The sequence below is a fragment of the Chiloscyllium punctatum genome, chromosome 7 (assembly GCF_047496795.1).
Source record: "Chiloscyllium punctatum isolate Juve2018m chromosome 7, sChiPun1.3, whole genome shotgun sequence".
NCBI classification, from domain to species: domain Eukaryota; kingdom Metazoa; phylum Chordata; class Chondrichthyes; order Orectolobiformes; family Hemiscylliidae; genus Chiloscyllium; species Chiloscyllium punctatum.
Genome location: NC_092745.1, coordinates 131,978,443 through 131,998,142, shown reverse-complemented (window position 1 = coordinate 131,998,142; position 19,700 = coordinate 131,978,443). Strand labels below are relative to the sequence as shown.

Below are 19,700 nucleotides of genomic sequence, written 5' to 3'. Positions count from 1 at the left end.
GGTAGAGATGGAGAATCTTTTTGCTCTGGCTGGAGAGTATCAAACATGAGCTGACAATCTTGAAATAAAACATTGCCATTTTGCTGGAAAAGAATGTTCTCACTTATAAACCTCTTCGTCTGCAAACAGGGAACATTGAGTGTGTTCTGCATTGAGATTAGGAGCTGCCCAGGGACTGAGGAAGAGAGCGGGAAAGTGAAGTTTTTTTGTTTATTTACCGACATGTTGGAGGTGGGCGTTTCTAGGCAGGCCAACATTTATTGCCCACAGGACATCTTACTGAGGGTCTGGAGTCACATGCAGGTCAGCAGTTTCCTCCCCTAAAGGGTATGAATGACGAAGATGAGTTTTCCTCAATAATCGATTCATGGTCATCATTTGACACCTAATTCCAGATTTTTTTTGTTGGATTTGTATTCAATCATCTGGCATGGCAGGATTTGAATACAGGTCCCCAGAACATTACCTGGCTCTACAGCTGGTGGTAATACCACTGGACCATTGCCTCCCTTATACCAGAGGAAGGGGGTGGGGGAACCTCGGGCCATTATTCTGAGACGGTTCCTCATAAATCCAGCTGAGAATTCAGCAGCAACTGCTTCTCCCCCAGAGAGAGGAGGAGGACAGGATGGTGGAGGACAAATATACATCATCAGACAATGGAGCTATTAAAGGAAAGAAATGTAGAGGTACACGACAATGAAGAAGATTGCTCTGTTTGCTATAACTGTTCATTCAAGGCAAACCTTGACATAAATCTATTCATTTGACTCCGGGCCATTTAAGGTAGATCCAGCACCGAAAGAGTTAAGCTGCTGTCGCTGATGACTGAGGGGCTTTAAGTTCGTAAAGGTCATTTGTGGAACTCCTAAGCTTGCCTTAAATGTCAGCTTGACAATGATTCTGATTGTCTCAGGAGCAAATTGCTAAAGTCCCAGCCCATACATTTAACATATTCAAAGGGCACTGCAAGACTATCTGAATGTGTGGTAAGATTAGTCGGTGCTGGGGTGTTCAATGCGACAGTATTCAAGCTGCGGACAAACTAATGAGGGGACACCTCTTGAAAAGCCTTTGAATAATTTTCCACCCGTATCCAGAAAGAGTTAGTTTGTGTAATCGTCCTGGCTGACCTCCTTACTTGTGAAGTGGTAGAATGTCAGCATTCATTAGTAAGTTACCCGTGACATTTGCTGGCACACTCACTTGGCAGGCAGGACCAGCTGTACTCTGACACAAGTCATCAAAGCTGAACAGTGGGTCAACTCAAGGGCAAAGGGACAGAGCTTTGACTGCAATCTACAAACCTGGAGGTGCTGAAGGGTCCTTCTCAATCTCAGGAGAGATCCTGGACCAGGATGAACATGATACTGAAACTGTGAAAAACACCTTGTTAGACCTCTGCTAGTTCCAGCTGATATGCTCTGCCCACTTCATCACAGGAAAACTGGGATCACATTCAAGCCAGGACAGACAAGATTTATGTGAATTTTATTTTTCTTCACTCATGAGACTGAGATGTCACTGGCTCAGCCAGCCTGTTTTATTGCCCATTCCTAATTGCCCTTGAGAAGGTGGGGGTGAGCTGCCTTCTTGAACTGCAGCAGTCCATGAGCTGTGGCTAGACCCACAATGCCCTTAGGGAGAGAATTCCAGAATTCTGACCCAGCAGCAGTGAAAGAACGGGGATATATTTCCAAATCAGGATGGTGAGAGGCTTGGAGGAGAACTTACAGGGGGTGGTGTTCCCATGTATCTGCTGCCCTTGTCCTTCTGGATGGAAGTTGTTTTTGGGTTTGGAAGGCACTGTTTGAGTATCTTTGGAGAATTTCAGCAGTGCATCTTGTGGATAGTACACATTTGTAGGTGCGGTGCCACTCAAGTGAGATGCTTCATCCTGGATGGTGCCAAACTTCTTGAGTGCTGTTAGAGCTGCACCCATCCAGGGAAAGTGGCGAGTATTCCATCACACTCCTGACTTGTGCGTTGTAGATGGTGGGACAGGCTTTGGGGAGTCAGGAGCTAAGTCACTCACCACAGTATTCCGAGCTTCTCACCTTCTCTTGTACCCACTGTGTTTATGTGGTGAATTGAATTGAGTTTCTGATCAATGTTAATTCCAAGGATGTTGATAGTGAGGGATTCAGTGATAGTAACACTGTTGAATATCAAGTGATGGGATTACAGTATCTCTCATTGGAGATGATCGTAGCCTGGCAGTTGAGTGGTACAGATGTTACTTGCCACTTGTCAGTCCAATCCTGGATATAGTGCAGGTCTTGTTGCATTTGAACATGGACTGTTTCAGCATCTGAGGAGTCACATATGTTTGACGTCAGTCCTAATAACAAGACACCATCAGACGTAACAGCAGACGTCAGCCATTCAGTCTGTTTGCCATTCAATGAGATCATGGCTGATCTGATAACTCTGACCCCACCTTCCTGCCTTTTCCCCTTACAGTTTAGTCATAGAGATGTATAGCATGGAAACAGACCCTTCGGTCCAACCTGTCCATGCCGACCAGCTATTCCAACCCAATCTAGTCCCACCTACCAGCACCCGGCCCATATCCCTCCAAACCCTTCCTATTCATGTACCCATCCAAATGCCTCATAAATGTTGCAATTGTCCCAGCCTCCACCACATCCTCTGGCAGCTCATTCCATACACGTACCACCTTCTGCGTGAAAAAGTTGCCCCGTAGGTCTCTTTTATATCTTTCCCCTCTCACCCTAAACCTATGCCCTCTAGTTCTGGACTCCCTGACCCCAGGGAAACGACTTTGCCTATTTATCCTATCCATTCCCCTCATAATCTTGTAAACCTTTATAAGGTCACTCCTCAGCCTCCGATGCTCCAGGGAAAATAGCCCCAATCTGTTCAGCCTCTCCCTGTAGTTCAAATCCTCCAACCCTGGCAACATCCTTGTAAATCTTTTCTGAATCCTTTCAAGTTTCACAACATCTCTTTAATAGGAAGGAGACCAGAATTGCACGCAATATCCCAACAGTGGCCGAACCAATGTCCTGTACAGCCGCAACATGACCTCCCAACTCCTGTACTCAATGCTCTGACCAATAAAGGAAAGCATACCAAACACCTTCTTCACTATCCTATCTACCTGCGACTCCACTTGCAAGGAGCTATGAGCCTGCACTCCAAGGTCTCTTTGTTCAGTAACACTCCCTAGGACCTTACCATTAAGTGTAAAAGTCCTGCTAAGATTTGCTTTCCCAAAATGCAGCACCTCGCATTTATCTGAATTAAACTCCATCTGCCACTTCTCAGCCCATTGGCCCACCTGATTAAAATCCAGTTTTAATCTGAGGTAACCCTCTTCGTTGTCCAGTACACCTCCAATTTTGGTGTCATCTGCAAACTTACTAACTGTACCTCTTATGCTCGCATCCAAATCATTTATGTAAATGACAAAAAGTAGAGGCCCCAGCACCGATCCTTGTGGCACTCCACTGGTCACAGGCCTCCAGTCTGAAAAACAACCATCTACCATTATCCTCTGTCTTATACATATACATATACGTTTGTGGGGTGAATATGTACTTGCAGAGTTACATTGTACTTTGCTCAAAAACTGCATGAATTCATGTAAATCTCTGTTATCTCACTTTTTAGATTAGAAACAGTCTAAACATTATGGCACAGAGAACACAGGGGGCTAACACCTTCAACATATTGTCTGGCTGACACCAATTGTTACAGTTAACCTGAGAATGTAACTTTTAAAAAAACAGTTTTGTGATTTACTCATGAAAGAAGTGAAACTATCATGGTATTCGAACAGATGAAAGACTCAACAATCAATCAAGGTTTTTTTCAATGTATAATTTCAGTTACATCACACTGTAAACTTTTGCTATAAATTCTGTGTCTTACAATTGTGTTCTCCACAACCACCTGATGAAGGAGCGATGCTCCGAAAGCTAGTGCTTCCAATTAAACCTGTTGGACTATAACCTGGTGTTCTGTGATTTTTAATTTTGTACCTGAGAGAAGATATAATTGCCATAGAGGGAGTGCAGTGAATGTTCGCTCGGCTAATACCAGGGATGGCAGCACTGTACCATGAGGAGCGGTTGGTTGGATTGGGCCTGTACTCAATAGATTTTAGAAGGATGAAAGGGGGAATCTGACTGAAACATTTAAAATTCAACAGAGCTGGACAGACCACTCGCAGAGAGGATGTTTTTTCCGGTTGGGGAGTCTCGATACATGGACACAGTGTCTCAGAATGCAGGGGAGATCATTTAGGACTCAGATGAGGGAAAATGTCTTCACCCTGGGATAGTGAACCTGCAGAACTCGCTGCAGAAAGCACTCTGAGCGTTTCTAGATTTGAAAGGCATCAAAGAGTAAAGAGAGAATGTGTGTGCATGACATTGAGATGGAAAGTCAGCCATGATCCTCTTGTTGGTGAAGCTGGCTCGATGGGCTGAATAGCCAACTCCTGCTCCTAGTTTCTGTGTTTCCTGGCTGACATATTCCTGCTTTTATCGGTTGGTTCCTGTCATTTAAAGCAAGAACTCAGAATGATTCACAGACATTGTCATGAGTCAATGAGGAGGCAGGAGCACAGTGGTAATGTTACTGGACTGGTAATCCAAAACCCCTGACTGGGTTCAATTCTGTGACAGCTGGTGAGATTTGAATTCAGTTAAAAGTCCGGAATAAAAAGCTAGCCTAATAATGACCATGTAACCATTGTAAATTGTTTTAAAAACTCATCTGGTTCAATCCAGAAAAATGTGAGGTGATGCATTTCGGGAAGACTAATTCTAGAGTGAATTACAAAATGAATGGAAGAGCCTTGGGAAAAGTTGCTGGGCAGAAAGATCTGGGAGTGCAGGTCCATTGTACCCTGAAGGTTGCTGCACAGGTGTATGCCTGCCTTCATTGGACGGGGTATTGAGTATTAGAGCTGGCAGGTCATGTTAAAATTGTACGAGACATTGGTTCGGCCGAATTTAGAATACTGTGTACAGTTCTGGTCGCCACATTACCAAAAGGATGTGGACACTTTGGAGAGGGTGCAGAGAAAATTTAAGAGGATGTTGCATAGTATGGAAGGTGCTAGCTATGAAGAGAGGTTGAGTAGGTTAGGTTTGTTTTCATTAGAAAAAAGGAGATTGAGGGGGGACCTGATTGAGATTTACAAAATCGTGAAGGGTACAGACAGGGTAGATTGAGATAAGCTTTTTCCCAGGGCGAAGGATTCAATAATGAGAGGTCACACTTTGAAGGTGAGAGGTGGAAAGTTTAAGGGGGGATACACACGGCAAGTACTTCACACAGAGGGTGGTGGGCATCTGGAACGCGTTGCCAGCAGAGGTGGTAGAGGCAGGCACGGTAGATTCATTCAAGATGCATCTGGACAGATGCTTGAGTAGGTGGGGAGCAGGGGGATACAGATGCTTAGGAATTGGATGACAGGTTTAGACAGTACGTTTGGATCGGCTCAGGCTTGGAGGGCCGAAGGGCCTGGTCTTGGGCTATAAATGTTCTTTGTTCTTTGTAGTAATGCCATTGACAGACCTAAATCTGCCATCCTTATTCAGTCAGCCGTCCTTATTGGGAAGGCAATGAGTGGACTATTGATCCAGAGACCAAGATAATGACCTTGGCAGATGGTGCAATTTGAATTCAATCAAAATCTGGAATTAAGAGTCTCATAGTGACCGTGAATCCATTGTTGACTCTCAGGAAAAGCCCAACTGGTTCACTAATGTCCGTTAGGGAAGGAAACTGCCATCCTTACATCCTTACATGTGACTCCAGACCCACAGCAATGTGGTTGACTCTGAACTACCCTCTGGGCAATTTGTGATGGGCAATAAATGCTGGTCCAACCAGTGACTCACACAACCCATGACCAAATTCAGTAAAACGTCCCAGTTGTCTATTGTTCAATGTGTTTATCATTGGTTCAAATCTTGTGTGCCAGTGGATAATGTCCCTGCCTCTGGACCAGCAAACCCCACTGCCAGGGTCAGGGCAGTATAAACAGATGGAAAAATCCTTCCAAATATCACTGATGGTAGGTAGTTCTGAAATGTTTTGTTTCCTCACGGGGGAGAGTGTTGTTGGCTGGGCCAGCATTTATTGCCCTGGTTGCCATAGAGAAGGTGGTGGTCTGGTGGGCCTTCTCCATTCACTACAGCTCCTGTGCTGGAGGTAAAGCCACAATGCAGTTGTAAGAGTGGGAGAGATTCCTGATCAGCAAGTGATGGAATCAAGGCAGGACCCTCCACCAGCACTGTGTCGCTGCAGCATACTATAAACACAGGGGTGGACACAGTCACATGGACTCCGGGGGACGGCCTGGTTAGCTCAGTCGGCCGGATAAAAAGTCAGATCCTTACTGTCAACGTGGTGTTTAATTCCCTGTTCGGTCCGGAAAGGATTTGAAATCGGCCTTCCTTGCTCTTCCGGCATGGTGGCACAGTGGTTAGCACTGCTGCCTCACAGCGCTAGAGACCCGGGGTTCAATTCCTGCCTCAGGCAACTGTCTGTGTGGAGTTTGCACATTCTCCCAGTGTCTGCATGGGTTTCCTCCCACAGCCAAAAATGTGCAGGTTAGGTGAATTGGCCAAGCCAAATTGCCCGTAGTGTTAGGTGAAGGGGTAAATGTAGGGGAATGGGTCTGGGTGGGTTGTTCTTCGGAGGGTCGGTGTGGACTTGTTGGGCCGAAGGGCCTGTTTCCACACTGTAAGTAATCTAATCTGTGCTGTCCAGGATGGGTCAGACCTGCCTCTGGGAAGGGAACTAAAGAGGAATAAGTTTTCCGGTTACAGTACGTTTGAGCTCAGTGATGGTCATCTGGTTTGCAGTTATTAGATCTGTTCCTCTGTCTTGTTTATAGCTGGAGTTTCTCCATTGCCTACAGAGTTGGAAAAACAGAGTCAAATTGCTGTGAGCACGCTGCAAATTATAGAGAACTGTACCAATTCCAAATGTGTTTTCTTTCCCCCTTTTACGAGTTAATGCTTATATTGTGAAATTTTAACATGATGCTGACCCTGATGTAATAGTGTGCTTCATGTCACTAGGGTTTACCAGGACAACATGGGAACCCAGGCTTACCAGGACTACCGGGCCCGAAGGTATATGTGACTCTGAAGTAATTAATCTATGTCACTAACTTACCGTTTTCCATATGTAAACAGCCTTTGAAGTATTCCAGCTGCCTTAAACCATTAAATCATTATCTGCTGTGATTGACTGGAGCCATATGTGAATCAAACTCAGGTCCTGGGTGAGGAACAAAACTGCTTTCTCCTCCAGTGAAATATGATTGCTTCCTTGGACTGACATCAAAGGTCTGAAATGGCAAAGTTCGAGAAAAAAAGCAAGATTTGTTTGTCGTTTATTTGCAAATTGTAGGATAGGCTCCTCACTTTGTTTCCAAGATCAAGATGACGGTGGCTCAGTAATGTGTTTGCACATCATATTGGTTCGATCGACTGTCTGTGTGGAATTTGCACATTCTCCCTGCGTCTGTGTGAGTTTCCTCTGGGTGCTCCAGTTTCCTCCCACAATCCAAAGGTGTGCAGGTTATGTGGATTGGCAATGTATGCTAAATTGCCCATAGTGTTCAGGGATGTGCAGGCCTGGTGGATTAGCCAACTGCAGGGTTACAGGAAAAGGTGGGGAGTGGGGGTTGTTGGTGGGGGGGGTTGCTACTCTTCAGAGGGATGGTGTGGACTTGATATGCTGAATGGCCTATTCCACATTGTACAGGATTCTATGATGAGTCCCATTCCCGAGCAAGTAGTGTGGAATTATCCGTTGACCCTCAGACTGAACACTGCAGTGTCAGAGATGCTGCCTTTTGGGGGAAGATCAATCGAGCTCCCTTCTGCCCTCCTGGGGCATGCACAAGATTCTGGAGCTCCATGTTACAGGAACACAGGAGATGAGGCATATCGCTGTGGCTTATCCCTCAAACAACATCACGAGCGTCATCCCAGTCATTACTATATTACAGTTTGTGGCATCTCACCATGTGCAAATTGGTTGCCATGGTTCCCACATAACAAAGGCAAATACACTTCAAAACAGGTTCTTAATTGGTTGTAAAGTACTTTACTGTGACGTCAGATGGTGAAGGGTGCTATATAAATGCACATCCTTTGTTCATTTGGGAAACAGAGCAAATTCCTTGGATAACTTAAAGTCACAGGTAGAGAGGGCAGTGAGGAAGGCTTTTGGCACACTGGCCTTCATTAGCTTTTGCCCGAAACGTCGATTTTCCTGCTCCTCGGATGCTGCCTGATCTGCTGTGCTTTTCCAGCACCACTCTGATTTAAACTCTGGTTTCCAGCATCTGCAGTCCTCACTTTTGCCTGGCCTTCATCAGTTAGGGCATTGAGTATAGAAGTTGGGAAGTTATGTTGCAGTAGTACAGGACATTGGTGAGGCCGTACTTGGAGTATTGTGTTCAGTTTTGGTCACTTTGCTACAGGAAGGATGTTATTAAACTGGAAAGAGTGCAGATGAAATTTACAAGGCTATTGCCAAGACTCAGGGGACTGAGTTATAGGGAGAGGTTGGACAAGAATCATAGAGTCACAGAGATGTACAGAATGGAAACAGACCCTTTAGTCCAACTTGTCCATGCTGACCAGATACCCAAAACTAATCTAGTCCCATTTGCCAGGTTTTGGCCCGAATCGCTCTAAACCCTTCCTATTCGTATAGCCAACGAGATGCCTTTTAAATGTTGTAATTGTACTAGCCTCCCCCATTTCCCGTGGCAGCTCATTCCATACATGTACTACCCTCTGCGTGAGCTAGACATTTTTCCTTAGAGCATAGGAGACTGAGGGGGGACCTTATAGCAGTGTATAAAATCATGAGAGGCATGGATAGGATGGATGCACTCAGTCTTACCCAGGGTTGGGGAGTCGAGGACTAGAGGGCATCAGTTTAAGGTTAAAGGGGAAAGAATAAAAGACAATCCGAGGGGCAACTGTTTTACACAGAGGGTGGTACGCATATGGAATGAGCTGCCAGCGGAAGTGGTTGAGGCGGGTGCATTAACAACATTTAAAAGGCAGTTGGACAAATACATGGATAGCAAAGATTTAGAACATAGAACATAGAAAATTACAGCACAGAACAGGCCCTTTGGCCCATGATGTTGTGCCGAGGTTTAATCCTAATGTAAAATATAGTAACTTCACCTACACACCCCTCAACTCACCGCTATCCATGTGCATGTCCAGCAGTCGCTTAAATGTCCCTAATGACTCTGCTTCCACCACCACCACTGAAAATGCATCCCATGCATTCACAACTCTCTGCGTAAAGAACTTACCTCTGACGTCTCCTCTGTACTTTCCTCCTAATATCTTCAAACTATGACTCCTCATACCAGTCAATCCTACCCTAGAAGGGTATGGGCCAAGTGCGGGGAAATGGGGGTTAGAGTGAATGGACACTTTGGTCAGCATGGACCAGTTTGGGCCAAAGGGCCTGTTTCCATGCTGTAGGACTCTATGACTCTACCCTGATCTCCTGCTCAGGAATGGGTGAAATATTTCAAACTCTTTCATTTTTCTTTCCTGGACTGTTTTCTTTGTTGGATGGACTGGGTTCGTTTTCCTTGGAGTGAAAGAGACTATGAGGACAGTCTGATTGAAGGATACTCACTTTTGAGAGGCATCGACAGAGTAAATCGTGAGAATCTCTTCCCCATTGGCAGACGTGTCTAAGACCAGAGGGCATCAGTTTAAGGAGCAAGTGGTTTCAAGGAGATCTGAGAGCAGAAGTTTTCACCCAGAGGGTGATGGGGAATCTGGAACTCACTGCCTGTATGGGTGGGAGAGGCTGAAACTGAAGACTGAAGTATTTAGATGGGCATTGCAGTGCCATGGAGAAAGTGAGGACTGCAGATGCTGAAGATCAGAGTCGCGAGTGTAGTGCTGGAAAAGCACAGCAGGTCAGGCAGTGTCCGAGGAGCAGGAGAATGGACGTTTTGGGCATAAGCCCTTCATCAGAAATGCCAAGGCATACAAGGCAATGGGCTACATTCTGGAAAATGTGATCCGAATAATTAGGTGGCTGTTTCTGACCACTCAATGGACTGAAGATGTAGCTGCATTTTCTGTGCTGTAGGTGCTATGATTATATGACCCTATGAATCGGGTTTCTGGTTGCTATTTTATTAACAGTTTTGACAAGAGGAAACATCTTTTCTGTATCCACTCAATCAAATCCTTCATTATTTCTCCCTCAGCCTAGGCTGTAATAACTTACTGCTCTGACATCATCCTTGGACAATTGCATCAGAGGAGACAGAGGGTAGTTGTAGAGGGGCGATTTCCTTACTGGGAGTCTGTGAACATTGGGGTTCTGCGAGGATCATTAGCTGGGACTGTTATTTATCATATATATAAATGATTTGGATGAAAATGTAGGCAGGCTGATTAGTAAGTTTGCAGACAACATGAAAATTGGTGGCATTATGGATAGTGAGGAAGGTTGTCAAAGGATGCAGCAGGATATAGATCAGTTGGAAACTTGGCTGGAAAATGGCATCTGGAGTTTATTCCAGACAAGTGTGAGGTGGTGTATTTTGGAAGGCCAAATACAAAAGGAAAGCATACAATAAATGGCAGGATCTGAGGAGCATTGGTGTACTGTACAGAGTGATCATAGGATGCAAGTCCATAGCTCCCTGGAAGTGGCAACACAAGTGAAAAAGACTTTAGTTAGGCCATATTTGGAGTGTTGTGTGCTGTTCAGGTCACCACACTGTAGGCTTTGGAGAGGGTGCCAGAGGGGTTTACCGGGATGTTACCCGATAGCGTTAGCTATAAGGACAAAGGGGTTTATCGGGATGTTACCTGATAGTGTTAGCTATAAGGACAAAGGGGTTTACCGGGATGTTACCTGATAGCGTTAGCTATAAGGACAAAGGGGTTTATCGGGATGTTACCTGATAGTGTTAGCTATAAGGACAAAGGGGTTTACCGGGATGTTACCCGATAGCGTTAGCTATAAGGACAAAGGGGTTTACCGGGATGTTACCTGATAGTGTTAGCTGTAAGGAGTGTTTGGACAAACCTGGATTGTTTTTGCTAGAGTGTCGGAGGCTGAGGGGTGACCTGATAGGAATATATAAAATTATGAGAGGCATGGACAGAGCAGATGGTCAGAATTTTTTTCCCAGAGCGGAAATGTCAAATATTAGGTGTCATAGGTTTTAGGTGAGGGGAGAAAGTTTAAAGGAAACTGCAAGATAAGGAAGAATTTCTTCACTCAGAGTTGTGAGGCTGTGGAATTCTCTCCCACAGGAAGCTGTTGGGGCCAGTTCATTCGATAAATTCAAGAGGGAACAGGATGTGGCCCTTGTGGCTAAAGGGATCAAGGGGAATAGGGAGAGGATGGGAATGGGAGACTGAGATTGCATGGTCAGCCATGATCATATTGAGTGGCGGTGCAGGCTCGAAGGGCCGATTGGCCTACTCCTGCTCCTAGTTTCTGTGTTTCTGTGAGACCATTCAGCCCATCATGCCTGCACAAGCTATCCAAAGAACATTGTGACTTAGTGTCAATCTCCTGCCTTTTTCCCCCATTCCCTGCAAACTATTTCCATCCAAATTCCGTGCAATTCCCTCTGGGATGCCTCAGTTGAGCCTGCCTCCACCACATTTCCAGGCACTGCATTCCAGACCCTAACCACTCATTGGGTGAGAAAGTCTTTTTTTGTACATCAGCCTTGTTTTGTTTGGAAATCACTTTTAATTTGTGTCCACTCATTCTTTTTACAAGCAAGAACAGATCCTACTTATTTATCGAGCCTGCCCATGATTTTGATCTATCAAATCTCCTCTCAACTTCTTTTCATTAAGGAGAACAGTCCCAATTACTTCAATCTGTCCTCATCACTGAAGTTTCTTATTCTGGGAACTATTCTTATAAATCACTTCCATGCTCCCTCTCTAATACATTTGTATCTTTCCCGTCATGAGGCACTCTCGACTGTTCACAATACTCCAGCTGAGATCCAACAAGTTCACGAACACCTCCTTGCTCTTGTGCTCAATGCCTCTGTTAATGATAACGCAGAGGATACTGTGTGCTTTATCAACTGCTCTCTCCACCTGTCCTGTCACCTTCAATGATGTGGGTGTGTCTACACAAGGTCCGTTTGATCCTGCATCCTCTTTAGAATTATACTCCCTATTTTATATTGTCTTTCAATTTTCTTCTAACCAAAATGCATCACTTCACAGTTCTCTGCATTCAATTTCATCTATCTGTCCACTCCACTGACTTTACCTATGTCCTTTCGGAATTCTACAATGTCTTCTTCACAGTTTAGGACCTTGATACTGCGGTGGTAATGTCATCAGACTCTTAATGCAGAGAGAGGTGAATGTTGTGGACACATTGGTTCAAGGTAAAAACAATGACTGCAGATGCTGAAAATCAAATTCTGGATTGGTGGTGCTGGAAGAGCACAGCAGTTCAGGCAGCATCCAACGAGCAGCGAAATCGCTGCTCGTTGGATGCTGCCTGAACTGCTGTGCTCTTCCAGCACCACCAATCCAGACATTGGTTCAAGTCCCATCATGGCTGAGGGTAGGTGTTGAATTCAATTTGTAACAGCTGGAATATTAGCTAGTTTCAGTAACAGCAATCATGAACCTCTCATCCAGAGTTGTGAAAACCAGCAGGTTCATTAATATCCTTTATAAAGGGAAGGAAGCTGTGGTCCTTACCTGGTCTGGCCTACATGTGACTCCATTCTGGATTAGTGGTGCTGGAAGAGCATAGCAGTTCAGGCAGCATCCAAGTAGCTTTGAAATTGACGTTTCGGGCAAAAGCCCTTCATCAGGAATGATTCCTGATGACGGGCTTTTGCCCAAAACGTCGATTTCGAAGCTACTTGGATGCTGCCTGAACTGCTGTGCTCTTCCAGCACCACTAATCCAGAATCTGGTTTCCAGCATCTGCAGTCATTGTTTTTACATGTGACTCCAGACCCACTGCAATTATAGTTGATTCTTAGCTGGCCTGTGCAAAGGTCAAGAGAGTATCTAGAGATCGATGATAGTTAAGGATGGATAACAAATGATGGTCATGCTAGTGGCACCCACATCCTGTAACAGAATAAAGAAAAAATCCTAGTGCTGGGGGGAATGCATGGGAATAAGACTCTTGTGATGCAGTGGTAATGTTTCTTACCGATGTGTCAGAAGGTTTGAGTTCAAATTCTACACGCTGTCCTTCACCTAACAGGACCAGACAGGTTAATTTTAAAGTATTCGTTTTGCCTGAAAGAAGCCCGTGTTTTTGGAGGGCCTTGTCAGATAATGTGAATTTCTAGAAATAACAATTAATAAGAAAGGAAAGGATTGTCTGGCTGTGTGAGCTCTGACAGATATCCCCTAGGGACAGCACTGTGATGGGAGATAGCAACATCCAAGCATTGACTGTTGGAGAAAGTGAGGACTGCAGATGCTGGAGATCAGAGCTGAAAATGTGTTGCAGGAAAAGCACAGCAGGTCAGCATCCAAGGAGCAGGAGAATCGACATTTTGGGCGTTTCCTGAAGAAGGGCTTATGCCTGAAACGTCGATTCTCCTGCTCCTTGGATGCTGCCTGACCTGCTGCGCTTTTCCAGCAACACATTGACTGTTAGAGGGCTATCAGAGGTAACAGCACAGCAGCATGAGGAGAGACCAAAGCTGGGGATTCTCTGGTTATGATTAGACAAATAGGGAAAGGGAGAGATGCAACGCAACCCGGGTGCCCTCATACCTCAAAATACAACAAAGAACTGCAGATGCTGGAAATCTAAAACAAAAACAGAAACTGCTGTAGAAACTCAGCAGAGCTCGCAAAACCCGTGGAGGAAGAAACAGAGTTAATGTTTCAAGTTCAATGACTTGTCAAAGTGTTCACTCCGGCATTGGACGTAAGAATTCAGGTGTAGCAGACCGTGATTTGGAGATGTTGGACCAGGTTATGGTCCAACAGGTTTATTCGGGGTGTTGCTTCTTCATCAGGGAGCTGTGAAGGACAGTTGATGCTGGAAAGCCAGAGTCGAAAAGTGTGGCTGCTGGAGAAGCACAGCAGACCAGGAAGCATACGAAGAGCAGGAGAGGGCTGATGAAGGGCTTATGCCCGAAACATTGACTCTGCTGCTTCTCAAATGCTCCCTGACCTGCTGTGGTTTTCCAGTGCCACACTTTTTGACTATATTCACTGGAGTTTAGAAGAATGAGGGGGATCTCGCAAAAACCTGTAAAATTGAAACAAGATTAGACAGGGTAAAGCTGAAAATATGTTGCTGGAAAAGTGCAGCAGGTCAGGCAGCATCCGAGGAGCAGGAGAATCGATGTTTCGGGTATGATCCCTTCTTCAGGAATGAGCCCTTTCCCGAAGAAGGGCTCATGCCCAAAACATCGATTCTCCTGCTCCTTGGATGCTGCCTGACCTGCTGCGCTTTTCCAGCAACACATTTTCAGCTCTGATCTCCAGCATCTGCAGTCCTCCCTTTCTCTTAGACAGGGTAAAGGCAGGAAGGATGTTCCCGAGGGCTGGAGTGACTGGGGCTCAAGGTCTAAGGATATGGGATAGGCCATTTACAACAGAGATGAGTTTTCACCCAGAGAGTGGCCAGTCTGTGGAATTCATTCCCACAGGTAGCGGTTGAGGCTAAAGCATCAAATGTTTTCAAGAAGATGCTAGATAAACTTCTTAGGGCTAAAGGGATCAAAGGGTGTGGGGAGAAACTAGGAACAGGGGACTGAGTTGGATGATCAGCCATGATCCTATTGAACGGTGGAGCAGGCTCGAACGGCCGAATGGCCTAATCCTGCTCCTGTTTTCTTTGTTTCCATGGAACCAGGTGGGAGCTGCCCAATCAGCAGGACAGACAGTGAGAGGTGGAATAATTGATCATTTAAATATTCCAGCTGTCAAGCATCTGCTAGTTCACACAAAAGAAAATATTTCTTGACAGTGTAGTTCCTCTCATAAACTTATTTCCCATAAGGTCAAACCAGAGAAAACAAGCCTCCGGCCAAATACATTTTTCCTTCTTAAGATTAACTGGCATTTTGTTAATTGTGTCATTCCTAAGTGAAAGGGGCTCGGTGTGGTTAATTCAACTTCCAACCAAATTCTTTCACGAGCCAATAATTCAAAAAGTATTGAATACCGAACAAATCCATACAATGCCGGCTCACTAAGATTAGATAAAGGATCAAAACGTGCCTGGTAGTGGAATATCTGTGAATGCAAAACTCAGTCTGACTCCATCAATAGCTTATTCGACAGGAGTTCCTTTCAACAGGTGCGAATCCCCTCATTTGCATGTCTCAGGGGCCTTATAAACAACAGCTCAAACAAAACTCTGCTGTCCCCAATCATAACTCACACCAATACCTGTTGCCCCAACACCTTTGTGCTGACTGACCTCTGCTGGTTCCCGTTTACCGGTGCTGTGTTTTTGAAGGTATCACCTTTATTTGCAGATCCCTCTCTATGTAGTTGCCTTTAGCCCTGTCAGCAGTTGGAATACAGCAGTAGGGAGGTTATACTCCAGTTATACAGATATTGTGTGCTTTGGAGGCAGTTCAGAGAAGGTTTCCCAAACTAATATCCGGAATGAGTGGGTAGTTTTGTGAGGAAAGGTTGGATATGACAGGCTTGTATCTGCTAGAGTTCAGAAAACTAAATGGCAACTTGACTGAAACCTGAGGGGACTTGAAGATGTTGTGAAACTTGAAAGGATTCAGCAGATGTTGCCAGGGTTGGAGGGTTTGAGCTATGGGGAGAGGCTGAGTGTGTTTTCCCCGGAGTGGTGGAGGCTTAGGGGTAATGTTATAGAAGTTTGTAAAATCATGAGCATAGATAGGATGAATACTCAAGGTCTTTCCCCCAGGGAAGGGGAGTTCAAAGTTAGAGGGCATAGGTTTAGGTGAGAGGGGAAAGATTTAAAAGGGACGTAAGGGGCAATGTTTTCATGCAGAGGGTGGTGTGTGTATGGAATGAGCTGCCAGAGGATGTGGTGGAGGCTGGTAAAAGGTATTTGGATGGGCATATCAATAGGAAGGGTTTAAAGGGGATATGGGCCACATGCTGCCAAATTCAGTCATAGAGTCATAGAGATGTTGTGGTTCTGTTCGCCGAGCTGGGAATTTGTGTTGCAGACATTTCGTCCCCTGTCTAGGTGACATCCTCAGTGCTTGGGAGCCTCCTGTGAAGCGCTTCTGTGATGTTTCCTCCGGCATTTGTAGTGGTTTGTCTCTGCCGCTTCCGGTTGTCAGTTCCAGCTGTCCGCTGCAGTGGTCGGTATATTGGGTCCAGGTCGATGTGTTTGTTGATAGAGTCTGTGGATGAGTGCCATGCCTCTAGGAACTCCCTGGCTGTTCTCTGTTTGGCTTGTCTTATAATAGTAGTGTTTTCCCAGTCAAATTCATGTTGCTTGTCATAGAGATGTGCAACATGGAAACAGACCCTTTGGTCCAACTTGTCCATGCTGACCAGATATCCTAAACTAATCTAGTCCCATTTGCCAGCATTTGACCTATATCCCTCCAAACCCTTCCTTTTCATATATCCATCCAGATGCCTTTTAAATGCTGTAATTGTATCAGCCTCCACCACTGCCCCTGGCAACTCGTGAAAATGTTGCCCCTTAGGTCACTTTTATATCTTTCCCCTTTCACCCTAACCTAGTTCTGGACTCCCCCACCCCAGGGAAAAGACCATGTCTACTTTTCCTATCCATGCCCATCATGATTTTATAAACCCCTATAATGTCACCCCTCAGGCTCCATTGCTCCAGGGAAAACAGCCTCAGTCTATTCAACCTCTCCCTAATAGCACAAAATCCCCAACCCTGGCAACATCCTTGTAAATCTTTTCTAAACCCTTTCAAGTTTCACAATATCCTTCCGATAGGAAGGAGACCAGAATTGCAAGCAAGAAACTAGAAGTGTTCCTTTCTTATTTCTCAGTTCCACCCAAATAACTTCCCTGGATGTATTCCCAGGAATATCCTCCCTCAGTAAATAGGACGAGGTTAGTTTAGAATATCTGGTCGGCATGGACAGGTTGTACCAAGGGGTCTCTTTCCCTGCTGTACATCTCTATGATTCTCTGAGTCTAAGTTCAAAGATGTTTCCTCTTGTGGTAGAATCTGAAACTAGAGATCACTGATTTGAAATCAGCAATTGCCTGTTCCAGACAGAGATAAGAATTTTTTGTCTCTCTGTTGGTGATGAGTCTCCAGGAGTCTCTTCCTCCAAAGGTGATCGAAGCAGAATCCTTGAATATTTTTAAGGCAGAGGTAGTTTCTTGATAAGTAAAGGGATGAAAGGGTAGTGGGGTATAGGTGTGACGGTGGAGTGATCCGATCAGCCATCCTCTTAATTAATGGTGGAATAAGGGACTGAACGGTCTAATTTGTGTTTTCACAGGTGGGTCTCTGCACTCCTTGAATCCTCACCCATTCAGCCTCCTTGATTTGAATCGCTCCATCACTTGTGGCCATGCGTTTAGCTCCTGTACCCTTCTCCCACCCCTGGAATTCTTTCTCTAATCCTCTCTATCTCATTCTCTTTCTCCCTCTCACATTCTCTTTCTCTGTCATATTGTCTCTGTCTCTTTCTCATTGTTTCTCTCTGTCACATTTTCTCTCTCTCTATCTTATTTTCTCTGTCAAATTCTCTCTCTCTGTCACATTCTCTCTCATTCTCTCCCTCTCTCTGTCCCTCTCTGTTGCATTCTCTGTCTGTGTCACATTCTCTCTCTCTGTCTCATTCCCTCTCGCTATCACATTCTCTCTCTCCCCGTCGCATTCTCTGTCTTTCATTCTCTCTTTGTCACATTCACTCTCTCTCTTGCTCTCTCTTGTGACGCTCCTGAAATCCTAAATGAGCAAACATTTGATTCTCTGCTATCTCCTGCGATGATTTGGTGTCAGGTTTTCTGTGATTATTGCTCCTTTGGAGCATCTTGGAATGCATTCCTTGGTTAAAGATACTACAGAAATGCAGGTTGTTGCTCTGTAGTCTGTAAACCGACCAGATTTACCAATCGGAAACCGCAGTCTGGATAGACCATGAAGTGTCCGACTGTTATACTTTGTCTGTTTGCGAGAGCTTTCTGACCCATATCCTAAAGAACACCCAGAGGTGATTCAGTATAAACTATCTGTAAGGAGGCGCTATAACAATGCACTCTCCCTTAATCCTTTGCTGTGATGTCAATCCACACTCAGTTCTCAATCCCAAGGGTAGGATTTTAACCCACAGCCTTCTGACTCACCAGTAGCCAGTGCCAACAAACCTGGATGAAGTTGTTTCAACTAGTAAGAAGGGTGCTTTGTTTGAGAATGATTCTCTTAGTTTCAGCCCACTGCTGTATGGTGCACAAAATGCATAACCCCATTGATGAGTAATAGCAAAACATTTTGATGGCTAAGCTTATTTTAATTGAGTTGAATTGAAGCCCTTTAGATGCAAATTCGAGTCTAATGGATGAGTATGTATTTCCATGGTGATGTTAACTTTCCATTTGTTGACTTAATTCTCCAGTGAAGGAGAAACGGGGAAGGCAGATGCAATTTGCCTCACATAGATGCTAAATGTCTGAACAAATTAACCTTTCTTTCAATCTGTGGATTGCTGCAAACCAGTCATCAATAATTGCGTTATGTTCACGGCAGTACTTACAGTCATTTATATAGCCACAGTTATTCTCATTGACGATTTGCATTGTCTCATGTTATATCTGATAAGTCACGGTGAGTTGACTTGCCTTCTGTTTGTTTATTATGTTGGTGCGTATATAATTCCTACATTAGGGCCCCAAAGGCGAACCTGGCTTATTCCCCATTAAAGCACCATCAGGCGAACAGGTAAATTGGTCTGGGATCTCATCTGTGTGCCTGCGTCATGGGGAGTCTTCTGTGTACTCGTGTCTGTACTGCTCCTCCCTGTCCATCACTGCTCCTTGTCTGCATGGTGAACACTGAATTACTCTGCTCTTTCAAGGAGAATTGGTTATCAGTGAAGTGAGACTTGGAGAGCCTGGTCAATGTGCATGATTTCAGTGTTGAGATGTGGTGTTGCAAAGCATCGATGTGTTCTGCATGTCTTGTTTCTGCAGTTGCCATCAGTATTCGATCTGTGTGTGTTTTCTGTTTCATGTGGGTTTGGTTTTGCACGGGCTGACAGGGTGTGGGCAGGGAGTGCTGGAGGGTCTCACTGCTGTCAATTAGCTTTCTGTCTCCTTCTCGCACGAGGTGTTGGGTCTGAGTGATCGTTCCAAGTTGCATGAGATTACTTGGGAGCAGTGGCCTCAACCATTTGTCAGTCAGGCCGGGGTAATCAAACCGGTCACTTTAAACCAGATCGGCACTGGCAGTGAGGAGGTTAGGTACAGGAGGAGGCCATTCAACCCCTTGAACCTATCCCACCATTCAATTAGATTATGTTTGCTTGGGATGTCATCTCTCTTTACTCACCTTAATATCATGTTCCATGACAACTTCAATTGATCTCAATTCTAATTGTTCAGTTCAAGGAAGAGGACACTAGGACTTCTCCAGAAATGCTATTGGATTTATCTTCTCAATGGTGTGGCTCTCATTTTAAAGATTCTCCAGCCACTGTTTTCAATTCAAAACTCTCCCCCCCGCCCCCCGTCCCCTCC

The 19,700-nt window shown here is 45.0% G+C and overlaps 1 protein-coding gene across 3 annotated transcripts in view; it reads left to right on the top strand.

Annotated features, from left to right (window-relative positions):
* The window catches only part of LOC140480147 (uncharacterized), a 454,819-nt gene that overhangs the window by 154,676 nt on the left and 280,443 nt on the right, over positions 1 to 19,700 (top strand). For 2 of the 3 annotated variants that reach the window (XM_072574857.1, XM_072574856.1), the window contains exons 5-6: positions 7,068 to 7,121; positions 18,850 to 18,903. In XM_072574857.1, coding sequence (XP_072430958.1) covers positions 7,068 to 7,121; positions 18,850 to 18,903 — 108 coding nt within the window. The remainder of the gene's footprint in view (positions 1 to 7,067; positions 7,122 to 18,849; positions 18,904 to 19,700) is intronic. The other variant, XM_072574858.1, reaches the window with a different exon arrangement.